The following is a 17421-nucleotide window of genomic DNA, read 5'->3' as shown; positions in this document are numbered from 1 at the left end:
AGATCTGAGAGAGCATTTTGGAGGCTAATTCTTCATCCTTTGATGTGATCTTGCTAGAAGGAGTGGGAAAATCCAAGCTAGATCGATTGTGGAGCTTGGATCTGTGTTGTTCACACTGAGATTCACGTTTTGAGGTACAAGTTCCTTCCTATTTCGTGTATTTGATAGATTCCTTGAATCTAGGGTTTCCTTTGTGCCATTTTGAGTTGGATTGTGAAGCATTTGGGGTCCCTTTGGGTATAGATGATAGATCTGGACCTTAAGAGGTCCAAAAGGTCCCAAGCTTCCAGCTTTATGGGGTTTCATGTGAGCCTTGAGAGTAGAACCCCATTTTAAAGGTTATTTCTCCATTTTTGGTCTTATAAGCATTACATGAACGTAAAGTTTGAACCTTTACGTGACTTTCGAGTGTTAGGAGGTTAGATCTACTGGTTGGTGAAGCAGATCTGACCTCAAAGGATCGTTTGAGTGCTTTCATGGGAGGAACTCGCCGAGCCCATAAGGGGCTCGACGAGTCGAGTCGGGTTGCCCCGCGATTCGCGACCTGTGATAACCTATTGAGTGTAGGGTTGACTCAGCGAGTCGAGTGAGGACCAAGGGCGAAGAGGACATGCATGGACTCGCCGAGTCGCACGAGTGCACTCGACAAGTCTAGTCAAAGTTTGACCGTTGACTTTTGTTGACTTTTAGGGTTTGGTCAACAATTGGGCTTGAAGACCATTTGAACGGTAAAATGGTCTTTTAGCCTTCTTAGAGGACATAGAAGAGACTAGTCTATCTTGGAGAGCCGTTATTGATTTGAGATAATTGTTTATGTGTTTAGGCGGAGGCTAGATCAGTGTATCTGTGTGCGAGATTATCCGAGATAGTCGAGGTGAGTCTTCTCACTATACTGTACCTGGAAGGGTACCTATGTGTGACCGGAAGGTCTTATATGTGCTTTATGTTGATATGTGATATGTATGTGTTATGTATGATATGTATGATAAGGACCGGAAGGTCAAGATGATATGGAGCAGAAGGTCAAGAGGACATGAACCAGAAGGTCAGGAGGTTACGGACCGGAAGGTTGATACGGGTGGGACCGGAAGGTCTACCGGGATATGGGACGGAAGTTTCCTTAGACACTTGGACCGGAAGGTCCCACAAAGTTATGGCCTGGAAAGGCATATGTGTTGTATGTGGTATTTTGGGGAACTCACTAAGCATTTATGCTTACAGTTGTTGTGTTGGGTGTTTCAGGTACTAGCGAGGACCGTGGGAAGGCGCTGGCATGATCCGTACACACTGAGGGGATTTATGTAGTTGAGATCTTTTGAGATTCTGGGATTTTTTTGTTACGATGACATTAGATATAGTTGTTGGATATTGTTTTTGGTGATTAAAAATATGATTTAAAAATGAAAAATTGTTTTAAAAATTTACGTCGTTACATAGTCGCAATTAAGCGAGTCAACTCATCGAGTCATCCTCAAACTCGTCGAGTTCTGCTTACTCATAATCGGGACAATCCGTCTCAACTCGTCGAGTCCTTCCTTGGACTCGTCGAGTTCTTCAATCTCCAAGTCCAAAACTATGTCCATCTTGCCGAGTTATCTCCTAGACTCAACGATTTCACTCATTAACAGAAAGAGATGGGGAACCATGACCCGAGTCGCATGAACGACTCGTCGAGTCCCCCAAGATCTTAATTCATTCAGTCGATTCTAGCTAGGTTCATTGCCTCCAAAACATAGATATGGACCCCTAAGGTCCTTATGTCACATAAAGTTTCAAACTTTACGTGCATGCATGGGGTTTTTGGCTCATAAGGTGCATGGGACTCCCATGGCCATAAAGTTGGCACCTTTATGCCATGGAGTCCCTCAAGGACCTAGATCTGCAGAAGATACACCAACTCATGCTTACAGTCACGAATGGTTCCAACATGAACTCCAAAATACCCTAACTCATGCTTACAGTTTATAGTTTTGGTTTCAGATATGATCGATTTGGAAACGAAGAGCTAGATGGATCGTAGTGCATACACCTATAATTTCCGCAACGAATGATTTTGGGATGAGCTCTGATAAATGTTTTACTTAATGATGATTTGAAATGTTTAAAATAAATGGTATCAATGTTTTAGCTACATTAAAGATGAAATTTTTACCCTTGGTTTTTGGGTCGTTACAGAAGTAGTCATACTCTATTTAAAATAGTTGTACTTGATTCTAAGGGAATCCGTATTAGAAGGGATGGGTTTTCAACTAATAAACAATCTCCACACTTGATTCAAATGAGAAGTATTTGATTAAGATTTGAGTTGTATTAGATTTGATATTCACATTTTTCTAGTACGGGATATGTGTTAACCATGGTTGTTAATATCAGTATACCAGCTCATTTTCTGTTTTGCAAGATCATGATCGTAAGGTCAAATCGGATCGTAAGATCCTACCAAAAACATTTTAAAACATAAAAAATATATATTCATCCAGTTAACTATCCAGTTAACAATAAATATTTTAAAACATAAAAATTGCATTTATAATACATTATTTGACGATAAAGAATTCAAAATGGTATTCTACGTATTTAGTCCAAAAATATATTTGAATTATTTTAAAAAAATATATTATCGATCCTACGATCTTACGATCCGATCCTACCAAAAAAACAAGTCAAGTAAGATTGAGATCGATATACATAGGTGAGATCGTACAATAAGGATCACGATTTGAACAATCATAGTATCAACTATATCCTATATCCCTATCCCATTACTCTTTTTCTAGTAGTGTATGATGCAACTTTAATACAAAATATAATGTATCCTACAAATTTTCGAGTACAGGTTATATAGTTAAATCTAAATTGGTTTTTACAAGTATATAACCTTTAAATATATATATATATATATATATATATATATATATATATATATATATATATATATATATATATATATATATATATATATATATATTTATATATAAACAATTATAAATGATCAAATTAGAAAAGTTGAAATTGATGATTAGCAATTAATGGTATTATCATAAATTAATTAGGAATGTACATTATTTGTTATAATTTAGATATAAACTTATATTTTTTTTCCTAAAAATAGCAATGTATTTATTAGGGAATGTACACTATTGTTAGTTATAACATTTTATTATTATTATTATTATTATTATTATTATTATTATTATATTAATTAATTTATTTATTTTTGCAAATCTTTTATTAGTCATTATGATTTTAAATTATCAAAATATTTTTTTTTCTCAACCGTAGTTTCCATGGGTTTAAACATAACCTACTTGATAATATATTAGTCATATTCATATATAATAATGAATGGTTATTTCATATTGAAATATGTTAGCCATTGATTTTTCACAGTACTAAAAATAAAATATAGTAATATATAACATATAATTACAAAAAAATCAAAGTATATACATATGAAATAAAAACATTATAAAAAACCAGGAAAAAATATTTCTCCCAAAATTGGTGAATATTATTGGCACTATACCGTTAGAACCCTATAAACCAATTGCATATTTTAATGATAAGCGAAAAGATGAGACAATGAGTTATTAATATTGCATTAACATATATGTAATGAAATATGTGAGTATTAAATGTGATTTAGTGTGGATAACCTAGATGTCTAAAATCTCAAGGGTGTTATTGAAATAAACGAGGGCTAAAATCAATTAATTCACCTTTTAAGTTTTGCCCTTGATGAGTTGATTGACACATCGTATCTTCTATGTCCATATTCACTTTTATTATTTCACATTATATTCATATGTATGATAGTGTGTCGGTAAGTAAGAGATTGTTTACACGAAAAGCATGAAGATATGGATGGTGGAAATAGAGATAATAGTCAACAAGTTTTGTATGAACCATATGGTTTCGAAAGTTGCTATAAAAAATGTGATGACGATGTCTATCTCATCTTCTGTTATGCGTTTTGTTTACATGAAGATGGATGAAACACCAAGGAGGCGGCACCTTGATGAAGAAGGTAGAAATTGGTTAGTGGGATAGGGGAGGGGGGATATTTTTATTAAAGTGTATATAAATTATAAGAAAATAATAGAAAAGGTTGAAAAAATATAATATAAGGGTATGTTTTATGTTTGTGAAGGACAAAAACCAAACAAAAAAAAAAGTTATAAAAATTAAAGGACTGTTTGAGTGAAAAAGAATTAATAGGGATGAAAGCTGCTAATAACCGCAAACCACATGAGCAATTTATGTAATTTACTCAAAAATTCTAATTTGCACAAAAATCGATATTGCTGTAATGCACGAACGTATATAAAAGGTGGTTTCTGGTGTTAGGGTTTAGGCAGCTCGTAGATTGTAATTTCTTCGATTAAGAGGTATGTCATTCTCAAACCATAGATATTAGGGCATTCGAATTTCACATTTCTGGATGCTTTTACTTTTGAAATTCTTTGTATCAGTTGATTGGAATTGATAATTCAAAAGGGTATTAAATAAGCAGGCGACCGTGCTATTAGGAGAAGATGTATCTCCTTCTGCTTTTTGTCTGTTGTAGTAGCGAAATTATGTTAATTTGACTGATGTGTGCAGCAGTTAAAATCTATATCGATGCTGCAGTATTTACAAAAATGCCAGACCAATACCATTTTGATTTCAAATTCAGACCTTCTACGCTTCAAATTCTAATATTTACACGGATGTTTGAGATTTTAACTTTTAATCTTCATGGTGATAGCTATTTGCTGTTTAATGTACACATCTTTTTTCTTTAAATCTTTAATCAAAATAATTCTTATCAAGTTTTGAAGTTGCTTAAATACCACATTTGACATTGTTTTTATTATTTTGTTTTTAGGCTATACTGATGATATGAGTATCCACAATTAGCCTATTAAGATGGATTTGGGGATTTTTTTCTCTCTCATTTGATCATTCGTATGTCCCTTTTCTTATTTAGTTTTGCTATTTGAAAAATACATTTTTATATCTCTTCTTTTGGTGTTAAAGGTTAATAACTTCTTTTGGTGTATCCACTTTTATTACAAGTGCAAAAATCTGGTTCCCAGTTAGGTTGTTGTTTTTTTTTTTTTTTTTTTTTTTTTTTTTTTTTTTTTAAAGGAAGATTGGTTATGATGTAGCATTATGTCTATCACTTTTTTGGATACATAATTCCAATAAACCATGTCTTGGTCAAGATAACAGTCATCCACATATAGCTAGCTAAAAGAGTTATCATATTGCTATGAACTCAAAAATTGAAAGAGAATTAAGAACAGAGATTCAGAGAATAAGTGATTGTAATGTCAAATTGCAATTCAAAATTAAAAGCTTTGAAAAAGAGAACCATAGCTAGTTCGAGAGGCTAGTCTATCCCTAGATAAAATACCATATATGAAAATAAGATTACTCTCTCTCTCTCTCTCTCTCTCTCTCTCTCTCTCTCTCCTTGTACGCCTTATTAATACACCGTAACAATATAAATAATGTGAAATACCTAAATTACCCCTTCACTAAAATACCATGTCTTGGTCAAGATAACAATCCTCCACATATAGCTAGCTAAAAGAGTTATCATATTGCTATGAACTCAAAAATTGAAAGTGGATCAAGAACAGAGATTCTGAGAATAAGTGATTGTAATGTCAAATCTCAATTCAAAATCAAAAACTTTGAAAAAAGATAACCCTAGCGTGTTCGAGAGGCTAGTCTCTCCCTGGATAAAATACCAAATATGAAAATAAGATAACTCTCTCTCTCCTACCCGTACGCCTTATAAATACACCGTAACAATGTAAATAATGTGAAATACCTAAATTACCCCTTCACTAAAAGATGCTCATTTATTTTGCGAAGTTTCCAAAAAAAAAAACAAAAAAACGTGGACTTAAATGGATGTGTAGCACATATTTTCAAACAACCTGCTTGATACATTTACTGTTAAAGTGGAAAAATATTCAAGATGTGATTGAGGAATCCATGTTAGGAAATAGAATTTTGTTGATGAGACCCCTGCCGGAGGCCGTAAGATGATAAGACCAGCACTACCTGATGCATTACTACTGCCATGTTCCTTTCCATATTTAGTTGCATTAGGATCCAACATGTATATATATTAGAGGTATTCTTATGAGCTATCTAAGTAATTGATTTTATTTTACATTATAAAGTGCAGTTGATATGGGATTGTGATTTGTGGAGACAAAAGAGAAGGAATGATGGTTATCTAGCTAAAAACAGAAAAGAAGCAGCAACGAGAATGGATATGGATTCTAAATTGTGTTCGGAATCACAAGAAAATTAACTAGGATATATTGTATCTATGTGCTTGACTTCATATCTGAAAGAGGTATAACAACAGAGAATGGAGTTTGATCATGATCATGTTAGGAGGCGAGTGGTCGAAGAAGACAGATTGAGCAGCTTGCCAGATGAGCTTATTCATAAGATCCTTTCCTGTTTTGACATGAAATATGCTGTTCAAATATGTTCGTTGTCATCAAGATGGGAGTTTCTCTGGACATCAATGCCTTGTTTTAACTTGTCAAGTAGGGAGTTTAGCTGTTTACCAAAGTTTGCCAAATTTGTGAATCATGTTTTGACTCACCGCAACCATCAAGTAGAAGTGTCTTCTGTAAAGCTACATTTCAGTGGAGCAGCTAGTCAGGTTTTTGTGAGAAAGATTGCAAGTTATATGTTCTCTCACAATGTCCAACAACTAACTGTTGTTTGTTTTCCCAAAAAACACCATGAATTCCCTCCTTCCCTTTTTAGCTCTCAGACTCTTAAGCATTTCACATTGAGTAACCGCCCTCTTTATACTTCACCTTGCCTTACACCCAAAACACCTTGGGATTTTCCAGCTTTAGCAACTTTGCATCTTAGTCACATCACATTGTGTGAAGATCACAGTCAAAAGTCTGTTGATCTTTTCTCCAAATGTGTAAACTTAAAGAACCTCACTTTGGAGTGGTTCACTGTCGAGGCTATTGACATCATTACCCCTCGACTTTCTAATCTCGTGCTTATCAAAGGCAGACGCTCATTGGTCATCAACCTGGTTGCACCTCAACTTGAACATCTCACAATAATTGATTGTTCAATCGATTACTTGAATGCTCCACCAGGGCTTTCATCTTTGTGCTACACGGGTGATCTTCCTCAACAATTCTCCAAAGATGGATTTCATTCTCTGAACAAAGTGTCTATCTGTTGTGATATGTATAGGCCATATAAGGAGAAAGTGGCATGCAAGGCTATTAAAATGCTTCAAGAGCTCCATAGTGCCAGATATCTCACACTTAATGTGGACTTTATTGAGGTATGTTGATATCGATCATGTCACCCCATTTATGACATCCAGCGCTGCTGCCAAATGGGTGTATGATATAAATGAAGTTCAAGATGAGATTTTAATGCATCTTTAATGTATAAATTTATTGTCAATTTTTTTTGCAGTGTCTTTCCTCTTATCCAAATTTATTATCACACCATCCATCACCTTTTAGCAACTTAATCTGCTTGACTATAGACTCTAGCATGAGGAATGATGCATACAATGTAAAAATGTCTACCGAAGCTAGAAACTTCTTTCTTGAGAACTCTCCAAATGCCACATTCATCATGGAATTACCCGAGGTACTTTTACAGAATCATATACTCATTGCAACCGTTTTCTCTTAAATTAAAAATTCTTGTAAACTCTGTAGCCACCGCCTACAAAAGCAATGAAGCAGAAAGAAGCTAGGGCAAAAAAGGCTAAACGCGCTGCAGAGATTGCAATCCATATGACAGAATTCCAAGCATTGTTAGATCATGAAAATATGAATGTTGAGCGAACGCAAGCAAAGGAAAAGGCTAATGTTGCCCTTGAGAAGCTCATGGCACAATCAAAAGCTCAAGTAGGGAAGATGCATAACCAGACTGAGAGACTTATGGCAGAGTTTAAGATCTGTGTGGAAGAGGTGCGGGATTTGGTTAATGAAGAAGAAGCAGAAGTTAAAGCAATCATTTCAAAGGGAACCCTAATAAGATCATTACTGGAAGATATGCCTAAGAGAGAGAGGACAGAGGTCGAAGCACGCTACTCTCGACAGCTTGAAGAAATAGAAGCACAACATGTTCGTCTAGCCTCTAGGCTTGTGACTTTGGAAGGAATCTTAGCTTGTGAACAACTCATGTCTCATTGCATCTCAGCATATCTCGCATCATCTAATTCCTCCACAACAACAGTAAGTTTCTGATTTCATTTATGACTCTGCGTATTCCAAAATCCAATATTGATGGCTTTTTAACTTTGCTTGATGTAAGATTCCTACAACCTCCACATCGAGCATCAACCCTATGCCGTGAACCACCCACCCAGGTAACCCTTATATTCTCTACAACAGTAATTACTAATTAGCGGGGTGGGATGTGAATATAATTTTTTTTTTCAAAAAAGAGGCTGATTCAATACCAGTTTCGAACGACGTTACTAAGCTGAGCTATGGTTTTTCTTTTTGAAAAACTCTCGAATTAGTAACGAGAACGAATACTTTTTTTCCTTAAATTCTAGAACGAACTGGATACACCAAGTTTCAGTCCGACCAATTTGGTATAAATTCAGCTAAATTATTGTTATTATATTTTCTAGTGATGTAGTTTATTAAAAATAATCTATGTATATATTTTTATTAATTTATAGTTAATTAATTAAGTAAATATATTGAAAAGGTTGGGGGTTATACAATACAAATAAAAAAACAAAGGCTTAAAACTTTATATAAATAGAAACAAAATAGATAAAATTTCAATACTTATAAAATAATAATACCTCTATTAGTCACATATTACAAATAAGGGTTAATGCATGACTTTTAGTAGTGAGATTCAGCCGTAACTTTAACACGTAGCTTCAACTTTTATTGGCAGGGATGTTAATGATTATGCCAATATGAAGATGTTAGTCCTCATTGGATTCATGAAAAAGTCGGATGTATCATCGTTTGAATTGGGTTTTGTTACATAAATTAATGAATCTTACTCTTTTGGTTCTTTTTTCTACAGATTTTTTTTATTACTATATGCCTTAGCGAATGTTAATGATTTTTTTTTTTTTTTTGAAGATTACAACACAAAAACTCAGTTCTTTACAACAATGTCACTCCTTGCAATAATGTCACTCAATTTATTTTTGTTGTTCCTCTAGTTGACTGTTTCACAGCTCTCGATAGCAGCTTTCATATAAAAATAAGCATCGTCGGTGAAAATTCTTTGCAACAACAAAAATGCTAATGTTATGGGCAAAAGTGGAAATGAGTTGTGAATTGAACAAAAACAATAGTCTTCTTCACAAAGATAATCACATTGGTTGGTACTAGAGGACTTTGCAACCCCTTTTATCTTATTTTATTCATCATGTATGACCTATAGACATACTTTTGACCACAAAAATATTTGAAAGAAATGAGGAAACGAAAATCGAGCTTGTGTGTGTTGACTCCACCTTTTTTCATAGATGAAAGTTCACAACCTTTTGGAATTTCACTACAAAAAAATGTCAGTTAGTGACAAAAACGAAATTGTCACTAAGAGCTGTCACTAAACGATTTAGTGACCAAACTTTTGGTCGTCACTATAGGTCCGTTACAAAAAAGGATTAGTGACAAAATATGAAAGCGGTCATTAAATAGTGACGAAAATATACCGGTCACTAAATCTGTGACGACCTGCTTCGTCACTAAATGTCGTCACCATTTTATCTAATTAGTGACCAGAAAAAGTCGTCACTGTCTTATCCGATTAATGACCATAAAAAGTCTTCACTGTCATATCCGATTAATGACCATAAAAAGTCGTCACTGGTTTATCAAAGTATTGACCATAAAAAATCGTCACCGATTTATCCAATAAGTTACAAAAAAAAGTTTGTCACTGATTTTTGTTGCTATTTCTTATATTTAACCAATATAAGTAACTAGCATGAAAATAGTCAATGGTAAAGATATAATATGATTCATTTATCAAAATTAATCCCATGAAATAATAAACATAATTTGTGCACAAATTTAATAGAACCTAGAGTATACAGTACTTAAATGACGAAAAAAATATACAAAGTAGGATTATACAAGATATTCAAAGAATATGGATTCGACGTCTTTACCATAAAAATATAAAAAGATTTGCTCCACTACAAAAAATATGTCATTTAGTGGCACACAAAAAGTGTCACTAAAAGCCCAAAAAATGTCACTAAAAGCTTCTCAAAGAATCGGCGGCATACTTAATAAATGCCACTAGAAACGCTACCACTAAAACCTTTTAGTGACACTTTTTGTTTTTTATGTTGCAGTTTTTAGGCTTTCAATGGCACTTTTTTATTTGTATTTCTTTTGTGGCACATATTTTGTGCCACTAAATTTGATTTGATTCAATAATTTATGCTACTTTTAGTTACACATTTTAAGATTTTAGTGGCATTTTTTTATTTACCACAATAAAAAATAGTGGCATATTTTTATGTGTCATAGCAGAAGAAAAAATTTTGTTGCATACATTTTGTGCCATTAAAAAGCTCATGTGATTTAAAAAATTCATGCTACTTTTAGTTATAGTGACAATTTTATTTGCCACAATACAATTTCATCTATAATATAAAATAAAATAAATAATTAAATTGTAGCATAATGAAAATAATCAAAATTTCATTGTTTTTCATTAATATTTTTTAAACTTTTTGAATCGAATATCTAGGTAAATATCAAATATGTCTAAGTACATGTTAAACATAAAGTAATGAACAAAAGTTAAAACATGTATATAAAAATTAAATAAAATAAAAAAAAACAAAGACATGCTATGTTGAATAAATTGTGTTATCTCGTACTCTAGAATCAATGCTAGGAATTCCCTGCCCAAAAACAAAGAAAGATAATCCAGAATCCAATGAAATAGGGCTTAGTTTAGAAAATAAATAATATAACACTAAACACAAATAAACTATATTTATAAAAACAAAGGAAAGTGTAACACCCGGGATTAATAAGGTACTAATTATATTATTATTAGCTTAATGAATGGAATTGATTTGGGCTTGGACCATTAGATCCTTATGATTGGGCTGAGAAGTGTCGTACGCGGGGCGTACTATGCCAAGTACGCTCAACGTACTCATGAGTCGAAGACACGTACGCCCAACGTACCAAAGGGTACGCGCAGCGTACGTATACAGATTCTAAAACCCTAAATTTTAGGGTTTTATCCCTACATAAAGGACCTTATGCCTTTGGTCCATTCCCCCTCTCACCCTTAGACAACCACCATGAAAACCCTAACCCATATTTGTGTGGTCTTGTGATTTGGTAGCCACTTGAGAGCATTTTAGTGTTGTTTTGGAGTTTTGGAAGAGAAAGAAGTTTGAAGAATGAGCAAGGATTCAAAGGGAGCTTGTAGATCCAACAGATTAGCACCATTTCTGACTCATTTGAGGTATCAAGCTTCAAACTTGATCATTGCATGCTTAGATTTGATTTTGGGGTGTTTTATGTCACTTTTGGACTCCATTGTTGAGGTTGCTTAAATCTTGATAGTTTTAGACCATAGGAGTTGTCCTTTTGAGCTCTTAGAAGCACTTAGTGTTGGAATAGTGTCTAAGGCTGCAACTATATTAGGCAAATATTTGACCCGATTGTGCATGGTCCTTTTGGGTTGCCTTCACCATAGCAACTTGACAGGATGATTTATTATGAGAGAATAAATATTATTAATATATTATGAGAATAATATAAGGAATAATAATATTGGTATTTGATTAATATAAGTCATAAATTAATTAGTATTAATTTGGTGACTTAAAGAGATTAATTAAATAAGAGGGTATAAACTGTCAATTGTTTGATAGTTACACTTTAGACTGTAAATCCTTAAGGGATAGGGATTGGACGGATTCTAGAGCTTGGGATAGCTCAAAATCGTCCAAGGCTTATCTGAGGTAAGGATTTGGATTGCTTTAAGGAAAGGATTATCCAACTAGGGTTTAAGGTGAAACCCTTAAGGAGTCTACAAGTATAAATAGACCCTATGGCCAAGGGAAATCGGCATCACTTCAAAAGAAGAGAAACCCTGATCGATTTCTTCCTAAACCCTCTCTCTCAAATCATCTTCTTTGCTATTTGGTGTTTGTAAGCCATTAGAGGAGTGACAATTGTGACTCTAGAGCTCCAAGACAACAAGATCAAAACAAGAGATCCAAAGGTAAACTTCTAGATCTGATTTTGTATTGCTTTATACCTAATTAGTCATTAGAAGTCTTGGATTCAAAGCATGTTTAATTAGAAAGCCTAGATCCAAGCATTAGGGTTTTGCATGCGCACATAGGAAAGTTCTTATGGCTAAAAACCCATCAGTGGTATCAGAGCCTAGATTGGTTTCTATTAAATTGTTGCTTGTTTGATTGAATCTTGTTTGCAAAATTCGAATTTTGTGTCTCTGTGTCATGAACTCGACGAGTCCCATGGTGGACTCGACGAGTTGGCCTGACTCGACGAGTCCAGTTGGGAACTCAACGAGTTCAAGCGTCAGGAAGGGCCATATTCGGGATTTTTCCATACTTATCTTATGGAAACTTGCCTTTATCATATTAGATCAATCTTAATCCGATTTTCTGATATATATATATATATATATATATATATATATATATATATATATATATATATATGACTATAATCTTGATCTAATTAAAGATATTTATCAACTTATAAAATATTTAATTTTGCTTATGTGATAATTAATTAATTATTTTGATTAAATTGGTAATTATCTTGCAAGAAATCATTAAATAAATCAAATTTGGATATTTATGGAATTAATTGTTAATTGAGATTATTTGTTATTTGATCCTCCATGTTTTAAATGTTTAAAACTTGTCCTCAAGTTTTGAAATTTATGTTTTGTGATTAAAAGTTTTAATTTAGACAATTTAAATTTCAAACCCTAGATTTTTAAAAGTTTAAAAATACAACCCTATACTAATATAGTATTACAAGATTAATATATATATATATATATATATATATATATATATATATATTATATATATATATATATATATATATATATATATATATATATATATATATATATATATATATATATAACTAAATGCTAGTCTTACCGTTAGTAGGCCTCATTCACGAAGCCGATCTATAAGGTAGGTATAAGGTTGCGGCCTATAAAATGGCGCTTAATGGGTGTACACTCACACCCACCGCTTGCTTGATCGGTGGAGGGTTGTTAGCCGAACGGGTAGGATAAGGCAACCTCATCCTCTCATTAAAAGTATAATATGAAATACAAAGTAACTACATATTTTTTAAAAAAATTCCCAATCTTAGTTACTTTAGGAAAAGTGAATTGATGCAATCCCATGAAATTACACTTTGCACCCTTGCTAAGAAGTTAGTGGAGTGTGTGTGGTTTACCGGCACACTAATTGGTTCTAAGCAAAGGTGGCAAAGGGTGATTCATTGTTTATCATAGTTCGATGGAGCGTGTGTGGTTTACCGGCACATCGAATAGGTGATCGTTATAATGAAGGCACCATGTGAATTTTCATGGTAATTCACACCCGCTTTGTGATCCTCGGTATCCCAGTCACAAACAAGAGGGGCATATCGAGATTTAAACATGCCATTGAATAGTTTCAATGAATCTCATCCGAACCTAGGAATTCTCAATACATTTAGGACTTAAAGTTATGTTTTTATGGTGGAGAATTAGTGAATCGTCATTCACTTACCTTCATATTATTTGCATGTTGGATTACGACATCCCTTTTCTAATATGTAAATATTGTTGTTGGATCCTAGCCCTAATTTTTCTTATTGGGTGATAATTAGGGATTCATATTCTAATCTATCTTTGTCCTTTCTATTTGTAGATGTCGAACGCAAACAACGCTGCTACTAGTTCTTTCACACTGATGAGCCTTTGTCAAAAGGTCACTTTCAATGGGACGAACTTTAGCGAATGGATAAGATACATTCGCACCATTGCTCGCTATGAGGATAAGGAGTATGTCCTCGATGAGAAGCTCGAGAAAATCAACCCTGAAATCGCTACTCCGGCTGAAATGACCGCTTTTGAAACTCATGAGCGAGATGCAACAAAGATACATTGCATCATGATAGCCACCATGAACTCCGAATTCCAAAAGTCCTATCAGGACATGTACCTGTACGAGATGCATCAAGACTTATTGGAGAGATACCACCAAAACGCGAGACAAGAGCGTTATGGGATTTTCACTAACATGATTTCCGCTAAGATGGGTCATGGAGAGTATCTTACCATGCACCTGCAAAAGATGCAAAGGTATGTCGACCGCCTTCGCAAGTTAAATGTTGACAAAGGTCACCCTAAGCAAACTCCAAGGTCTTTTGAGGGTCGCTGAAAGCAACTTCAAGGACAAGTCTGTTGCACCAACTCCCAATCTGCCCGCTACTCCTGTCTTGGCTATTGGACAAGGAAAGGGAAAGAAGAGGAAGGCTTCGTCTAAGAACTATCGTAAGGTTAAAGCCCGAGATGTTGCCTCTTCTAATGGGACCAAAGTTGATCCTGCTAAGCCCTGCCCTAACCCAAAGGAGGCAGAGTGCCACCACTGCCACAAGATAGGACATTGGAAGAGAAGCTGCCCAGAGTACCTGCAAGCCATCAAGGAAGGAAAGATCAAGCCATCTTTCGTAGGTATATACACAATTAAATCTAACGATTCTAATCATGCTATTTCTTGGGTTCTTGATACCGGTTGTGATTACCACATTTGCTCTAATGTGCAGGGACTAAGAAGAAGTAGGGATGTGGAGCAAGGAAGGATCAATCTAATCATGGGGAACAGAAGATCGTCGCCTGTGACCAAGATTGGAGTGTATTCTTTAGTGCTTAGGAATAGTTTATGTTTAGATTTGAACAATTGTTTCTATTCGCCAGAAATGGCTAGAAACATCATTTCATTTCATGGTTTGTTTAGACAAGGTTTTAGATTTTCTTTTAATAATGAGAATGGTTCTATTTTAGCTTATCTAAATGGTGTCTATTATTTTGAAGCTATACCATGTAATGGAATATATGAAACTGTTATGATTGTTGATAACTTAGGAAATGATGTTTTGAACATAGATTCTTCCAATAGTATGGATAGAGCATCCTTGTGGCATTGTCGTCTTGGACATGTCAACAAGAAATGCATAGCCCAACTCCAAAAGGATGGAGTGTTGGAGTCATTCGACCTTAGGGAAGATGACACGTGCGAGTCTTGTTTACTTGGAAAGATGACTAAGTCACCCTTCACAAGTACTTGCGAAAGGGGTGAGGGTCTATTGGACCTAATACATACCGATGTATGTGGACCATTTAGATCAACCACGAAGGATGGTAACCGCTTCTACGTGACTTTTACCGATGACTATAGTAGATATGGGTATATCTACTTAATCAAGCAAAAGTCAGAAACTTTTGAAAAGTTCAAAGAGTTCAAGAATGAAGTGGAGAATCAATTGGGCAGGAAAATCAAGATGCTTTGATCCGATCGAGGAGGAGAGTACCTAAGTCTTGAATTCCACGATTATCTCAAGGAATGTGGAATAGTTTCACAATTGACGCCACCTAGGACACCACAATTGAATGGTGTGGCAGAAAGGCGTAATCGAACCTTGTTGGACATGGTTTGCTCTATGATGAGTCGTGCTTCACTACCTATCTCTTTTTGGGGGTATGCCTTAGAGACTGCCACCCATATCCTTAACCGAGTCCCTACTAAGAAGGTTGCCAAAACACCTCACGAGATGTGGACAGGGAAAGCTCCCTCGTTAGCACATATCAAGGTTTGGGGTTGCGAGGCTTTCGTAAGACGAGATACTCACGACAAGCTCGAACATCGAAGTGAGCGATGTATTTTCATCGGCTACCCGTAGAAATCCTTTGGATATCTCTTCTATAGACCGAAGGACAATGTTGTCTTTGTTGCGAGGAGAGGGGTTTTCCGAGAACGATAACTCATAATCCAAGGAGACAGTGGGAGGCAAATCGAGCTTGAAGAGATTCAAGAGTCGATAGATGAAGGAACCTCTACCGCTGGCACTCAACCCGAGGAGGAAACTCCGGTTGAACCGATTGACGAGTCCTTACCTCTTAGACGTTCCGATAGAGTTAGAGTTCAACCCCAGTTTTATGGTTTTCATATTACTACCGATGGGGACACGTATATTAGTGATGGTACACTGATAAACCTTGATGAACCTAATAGCTATAAGGAAGCCATGGCAGGCCCGGAGTCTGCGAAATGGAAAGAGGCAATGGATAGCGAGATCCAATCCATGTATGATAACCAAGTTTGGAATTTGGTTGATAATGTGCCCGGACGTAAGACCATTGGGTGCAAATGGATCTTCAAGAAGAAGACCGACGTGGATGGAAACGTACACACATATAAAGCGCGATTGGTCGCGAAGGGCTTTACTCAAACTCCCGGAGTTGACTATGATGAGACCTTCTCACCAGCTGTGAAGATAAAATCTATTAGAGTGATGCTAGCGATTGCCGCATTTCATGATTATGAGATCTGGCAAATGGATGTCAAGACCGCTTTCCTTAATGGGAAGTTGGCTGAGGATGTTTACATGGCTCAGCCATAGAGGTTTGTGCATCCGAATACAGTGTGTAAGCTTGAGAAGTCCATTTATGGACTTAAGCAAGCGTCTCGCAGATGGAATCTTTGCTTCGATGAGAAAGTCAAAGAGTTTGGATTTGTACGAAGCGAAGATGAATCATGTGTATATGTCAAAGCCAGTGGGAGTATAGTAAGCTTCCTCGTTCTATATGTCGATGACATATTGCTCATAGGAAACGACACCCCGACTCTACATGAGGTTAAGTCCTGGCTCGGGAAGTGCTTCACTATGAAGGACCTCGGAGAGGCTTCTTACATTTTGGGAATAAGGATAGTGAGAGAAAGAAGTAAGAGACTAATAGGACTTAGTCAGAACACTTACTTAGAGAAGGTACTAAAACGTTTTAGTATGGAAAACTCGAAGAAGGGAGAATTACCGATACAAAGTAATGCCAAGTTGAGTAAGACTCAATGTCCGAGTACCGAAGCTGAAATAGCAGAAATGAGCCGAGTACCATACGCTTCCGCAGTTGGCTCAATCATGTACGCTATGACTTGTACTCGCCCTGATGTAGCCTTTGCTTTAAGCATGGTTAGTAGATATCAAGGGAACCCTGGCAGAGCCCATTGGATTGCGGTGAAGAATATCCTTAAGTACATTCGGAGGACGAAGGAATGGTTCTTAGTCCTCGGAGGGAGTGATGACTTGAAGGTGCGAGGGTATAGTGACTCCAGCTTTCAGACCGACAGGGACAACTACC

General features: G+C 35.4%; 1 protein-coding gene across 3 annotated transcripts; it reads left to right on the top strand.

Moving 5' to 3' along the window:
* Positions 1–4279: 4279 nt before the first annotated feature.
* Positions 4280–9073, top strand: LOC111905197 (putative F-box/FBD/LRR-repeat protein At4g13965). Of its 3 annotated transcripts, none has more exons than XM_023900875.3 (6): positions 4280–4388; positions 6185–7330; positions 7468–7647; positions 7719–8240; positions 8320–8374; positions 8923–9073. In XM_023900875.3, exons 2-5 carry the CDS (start codon positions 6374–6376, stop codon positions 8359–8361), a joined length of 1701 nt encoding a protein of 566 aa, XP_023756643.1. In that variant the 5' UTR covers positions 4280–4388; positions 6185–6373; the 3' UTR covers positions 8362–8374; positions 8923–9073. The 3 variants fall into 3 exon arrangements, with proteins under 3 accessions (XP_023756643.1, XP_023756644.1, XP_023756645.1); XM_023900876.3 differs by having other exon boundaries at positions 4305–4388; positions 6180–7330; XM_023900877.3 differs by lacking the exon at positions 4280–4388 and adding an exon at positions 4863–4947 and having other exon boundaries at positions 6180–7330.
* Positions 9074–17421: the final 8348 nt, after the last annotated feature.

This window comes from Lactuca sativa, chromosome 3 (assembly GCF_002870075.4).
Source record: "Lactuca sativa cultivar Salinas chromosome 3, Lsat_Salinas_v11, whole genome shotgun sequence".
Taxonomy (NCBI): domain Eukaryota; kingdom Viridiplantae; phylum Streptophyta; class Magnoliopsida; order Asterales; family Asteraceae; genus Lactuca; species Lactuca sativa.
Note: the sequence above shows the minus strand (reverse complement) of the source record. Positions and strands in the feature narration are given on the sequence as shown.

Excerpts from the sequence above, each read along its gene's own strand:
- LOC111905197 (XM_023900875.3), top strand. The coding sequence starts at position 6,374 with ATGGAGTTTGATCATGATCATGTTAGGAGGCGAGTGGTCGAAGAAGAC. Across the intron at positions 7,331-7,467 it reads TTAATGTGGACTTTATTGAG|TGTCTTTCCTCTTATCCAAA; the intron begins GTATGTTGATAT and ends TTTTTTTTGCAG. Across the intron at positions 8,241-8,319 it reads CTAATTCCTCCACAACAACA|ATTCCTACAACCTCCACATC; the intron begins GTAAGTTTCTGA and ends GCTTGATGTAAG.